The following is a 5,021-nucleotide window of genomic DNA, read 5'->3' as shown; positions in this document are numbered from 1 at the left end:
TGCATGATTTGCAAGTTATGTGAAATATTGTACCACAGTAAAATTAGTCTTATATTACGTTTCCACCAAAAGCAAACACCGTGTTTGCAGGAGTTGTGTTTGGGAGAACTGTCAACTGTTTCCACTGAAAGTTTGGGAGAAACTGTGTTTGAACTGTCTTTTGTTCACATTGATAAAATTATAAAATGGTGCATAAAATTCAATTTGTTATGTTGATTTTATCATTTTATTTTAAAATAATTGATAGTGAGTTGGTCACATATTATTTAAAAAAAAGGTTAAGGGAAAATAAAATAATTTTAAGCGTTGCTGCCAATTTAATGCGTTCGCAAAGTGTATGGTCTTTGGTATGGTAAACAGATTTATGATACATTATTTGTGTATAATGTACATGTATATTTTAGGAACATTCCAGTACCTTTTGGGAAGTAGACTGCCAGAGTAATGGGGACAAGTTTTTCAAAAATAATTTCCGACTGGAAAGATCCTGCTTTGAAAAATTGTGCAGCAAACTTGAAAAAATAGCCAAAAGAAAAACGAACTATCGAAACCCGATTTCACTAAAAAAGCGCGTGGCAATTGCTCTGTATGCACTAGGATCTTCTAGTGAATACAGATCAATTGGACATTTGTTTGGAGTAGGCAAAGCAACTGTTTGCAAAATACTCATCGAGTTTTGCAATGAAGTTGGGACATCTTTGGCTCCAATATATTTGAAAAATTTTCCACTGACAAGGGCGCAAATTGAGAATGGAGTCGCAGATTTTAATGCAATGGGCTATCCACAATGTATTGGAGCAATAGGTAGGTTTATAAGTAATGCGATAAAAATAACGTTTAATCAAAAGCATCTTTATTATACAGATGGATGTCATATTGAAATTCATCCAAGAAAGGAAGAAGCCATTGATTACTACAACTACAAAGGGTGGTATTCCGTAGTACTATTGGCTTTGGTAGACGCAAAATATAGATTTGTTTATATACATTGCGGCAGTCCTGGAAGATGCAACGACTCCGGAATTTTTGAAAAATCATCGCTAAAGCGCGAGTTGCAAAGTTGTGCACTTCTTGATGAATTGAGCTTGCTGTATGGATCCACAAAAATACCAGTCCATATTATAGGGGACTCTGCTTTTCGTCTCTCTCAGCATTTAATGAAGCCATATCCTACAAAGAGTCCAATTGGTTTAAATCTGAAAAACAACTTTTCACCAGAACAATAAAATTTGTAATACATAATTTTATAAAATAACATTTTATTCATTTTTGATTTCTTTATTGAAAATAATTTGTTTATATCGTTAATCTGGAAAAAGCGAATTTAATTATGCATAGACTCATGGATACGAACTTTAAATCAGACGGCAGACTATTATCCTTTTAAATTTGGTGTTCATCTGGTTGCCCGATTGGCCACTTGATCCTGCTTCCACTCTTATGATACAATTTTCTAGAATTCGTGATCTGAGCATCCATTGACAGTGTATGAACCATATGGTAAAAAAAATCGCCACAACTGCTCGTACACATATGTAGCGTATAAAAATAATTACTCTTATTTTCATATTAATTAGCTTTTTTCATTTTTACTCATTATTAATGTCTTATTTTATTATGTTTATTCTTTTGGTTCCATTTCTTCCATATGAAACTATGTCATTTGTAAATGGTTAGTAAACAATAATTATGCTTTTATGTCTAGAATGAAACATAAAAATTGTCGCTTCTTCTTGCTCGTTACATGACATACCATACCATATATCTCTTCATTTATTGTATAATCATTTGGCTTTTGAAGAATGCCACAATCTCTGTGCAAAGCGCAATGGTATGCCCATTTTAAGCAGCTGTGAGTGGCCATTCAATTTGAGATTTGGTCTGTAATGTAACACTGCCTCCCAGCAAATTTCACTTAATAATGGTATGGTCATCCACATTTTATAAAGGTCATTGCACCGTCGTATACGTTTTTCATCATATTCAATACCACCGAATATGTACATACAACCATTTTGACTGTGCGCTGCGGCATGGAAGTACAAAGCTTTTGGTAGAGAGGCTGTTTTTATAAGTGTCCATTGCTTAGTAGTAAAATTTAATCTCCATATATCTGAAAAATATACTTGATCGGCCTGCAAATGGAAAAGGGATATCCAACTTCAAATATAATTTAATAATACTAAATTTAATTATTACGCACCAGAGAACTGCAAGCGGTGGTATTTTTCTGACTTGCGATCCACTCACAAAAAAAGCGGTATCAATACGACCAACGCAAACTAAGCGGTGTTTGCGCTGAGCAGAACCGCAACATAGCAGTAAATGTTCTATGTACAGTGCTGGACTTAAGTATAGGCACAATCCGCTTTATAAAAAGAACTGCAGTTTTATTTGTATTCAGAAAAACGATATATTTATTTTGTAGGTATATTATAGGTGTAGAGTTTATACATTAAAAGATAGCTATGAAAACTAAATACATTTTCTTTGGAAATAAAGTTCAAAAATAAAAAATTTTAAATTAATTCGATATTTTACTGGACAAAAGTATAGGCACAACTACTTAAACGATAACCAAAATGCGTTGAAATTTTAATTTAATATTTTGTTGGTAACCCTTTCTGTTTTATGACGGCCTTAAGTCTATTTGGCATTGAGTGGACAAATTTTTTTGTTACATTTTCGCCAATATTAAGCCACTCTTCCATTAAAGGTGCTTTTAGCTCAACCTTATTTGAAATTGTGCGTTTTCAAATTCTTCTCTCCAATTCCTCCCACAAATGTTCTATCGGATTTAAGTCTGGTGACTGCGGGGGGTGTGGTAAGACGTGTGAAACGTTATAAGCGAGCCACATCTTGACGTCATGGGCTGTATGCTTCGGGTCGTTGTCATGTTGAAATGTGAACGACCCGGGTAAGTTCAGTTTTTCAGCGCTTTTCTTCACATTTTCCTTTAAGATGTTTAAGTAAACCGTCTTGTCCATAATCTCATTAATGAAAAGAAGCTCTCCCACACCCGCAGAAGACATACAGCCCCATACCAACATCCCCCCACCACCATACTTAACCGTTGGCAAAAGATTTCGAGATTCCATTGCAGTGTTACGTTTTCGCCATACCCTTGTGTGTCCATCAGGCTGGAAAATGTTGAACTTGCTTTCATCAGAAAACAATACTTGATCCCAGAAATCGCTTGGCTTGTTTTCAAACTCTTTGGCATACTCCAATCGCTTCTTCTGATTGATGGCAGATGTCAAGGGCTTTCGTCTAGCCACACGAGAGTTATAACCAGCCTCATGCAACACTCTTTGTACAGTTTTAAAGTGTACATCTTTGCCAATTTCTGCCCTTACCTCTGCAGCAACCTGTGAAGATGTAATTTTTGGATCACGTTTCACTTTTCGTATGACCTGAGCACGTTCTCTCTCTGTTAATTTGCGCGGACGACCACAGCGACTTGCACTTTCAAAGATTGTTTCACCTTTGAAGCGATTTACAATGGTCCGTATGGTAAAGCGACTACGATCCATTAATTCACCGATCTCTGCAAACGATTTTCCTTGGCTATGCAAGTGTAAAATGATTTTACGCTCCGATACTGTTGTTTCAGTTGTTTTTGGGCTCATTATAAAGAGTTTACAAACAAAATAATTATTCACAAAAATGTTATCAACTTTTCGCTTGTTTGAATCAATAAAAAATAATAACGGTACACATAGGAATGTGCTGAATATAAAAGTGTTGCCAGATAATTGAAACAGATACTGAAACAGACGCGCACAAAAAATTATGCAAGTAGTTGTGCCTATACTTTTGTCCAGTAAAATATCGAATTAATTTTAATTTTTTTATTTTTGAACTTTATTTCCAAAGAAAATGTATTTAGTTTTCATAGCTATCTTTTAATGTATAAACTCTACACCTATAATATACCTACAAAATAAATATATCGTTTTTCTGAATACAAATAAAACTGCAGTTCTTTTTATAAAGCGGATTGTGCCTATACTTAAGTCCAGCACTGTATATCGTTTGTACATCCGAGTCTTTCTTTGTTCAGTCTTTGCTTCGTTTATAACTACCGCTTGTGTGATCACTTCGGCTATGCGGTGCTGCATATGACCGCTACCGAATGACAAAAGTACTGAAAACACCGCCTGCGCAAATAGATCATAACACACAAGCAAAAGAGTACCGCTAAAAAATATCTATGCCATCGCGCGTTCACCCAATACATAAATGATTAGCACTCGAAAGAGTCCACTTTCTTATTTATGTTTTTTTATCTTTGTTTTCGTCGGCAGTGCATTATCACTCTACTTGCAGATATGTATGTATATATAAATGTGCATGTGATTATATGTTTATTTTTAAAAGATTTATAATGGCGGAGAATTCAAATTTTATTGCTGAGAAAATTTCTTTATATCTTTATATATACATAAGTATCTTTAGAAGTATATTAAGTTAAAAGAAAAATTATTATTTGTTTTTGTACGATAAGTAATTTGTAAAAGAATGAATTTGGTTTTCAATTTTTATTTTAAAGTTCATTTTATTTTCTGTCATAATTAATAGTAATATACAATAATATAATAAAATAATATCACTGCTTCAATAAAGAAAAAACTTTTCATTTAAAAATACTGCTACATATGTATTTATAAAAATCCTTTTTTTCCGTGCGCTGCTATGAATTATACTGCAGACAATCTCACTATTTGCAAGGGATGACGACGCGGTGTTTGCGGTGTTTTCCTCATTTGACAGAGTTCACACGTCACACCGCTTAGCCGAAGTTGAATATACGATTGCTTTCAAATCTAACACCCGAGTATACGAGATATTCATACACTCAGCAATCGCGGTAATAGCGGTATTGATCAGCACACACACCGCTCTTTTGCTTTCCGCTCAAATGCGTGAAGTTTTTCTGAAAATGTACTGTGAAGATCGAACAAAAAGAGAGCAGTTTTTGCATTTGACCGTCATGGAAATGAATGCTTCAGCTCAAATCA

At 34.4% G+C, this 5,021-nt stretch overlaps 1 protein-coding gene across 1 annotated transcript; it reads left to right on the top strand.

Annotated features, from left to right (window-relative positions):
* Positions 1-485: 485 nt before the first annotated feature.
* LOC128861780 (putative nuclease HARBI1) lies at positions 486-1,226 on the top strand. Its single transcript, XM_054100161.1, has 2 exons — positions 486-804; positions 865-1,226. Exons 1-2 carry the CDS (start codon positions 774-776, stop codon positions 1,224-1,226), a joined length of 393 nt encoding a protein of 130 aa, XP_053956136.1. The 5' UTR covers positions 486-773.
* The last annotated feature ends 3,795 nt before the right edge of the window (positions 1,227-5,021 follow it).

The sequence above is a fragment of the Anastrepha ludens genome, chromosome 4, assembly GCF_028408465.1.
Source record: "Anastrepha ludens isolate Willacy chromosome 4, idAnaLude1.1, whole genome shotgun sequence".
In the NCBI taxonomy this organism is placed as follows: domain Eukaryota; kingdom Metazoa; phylum Arthropoda; class Insecta; order Diptera; family Tephritidae; genus Anastrepha; species Anastrepha ludens.
This window is presented reverse-complemented; position numbering and strand designations above follow the sequence as displayed.

Coding starts and splice junctions, on each gene's coding strand:
- LOC128861780 (XM_054100161.1), top strand. CDS start 774: ATGGGCTATCCACAATGTATTGGAGCAATAG. Junction 805..864: donor ACAATGTATTGGAGCAATAG/GTAGGTTTATAA, acceptor TTTATTATACAG/ATGGATGTCATATTGAAATT.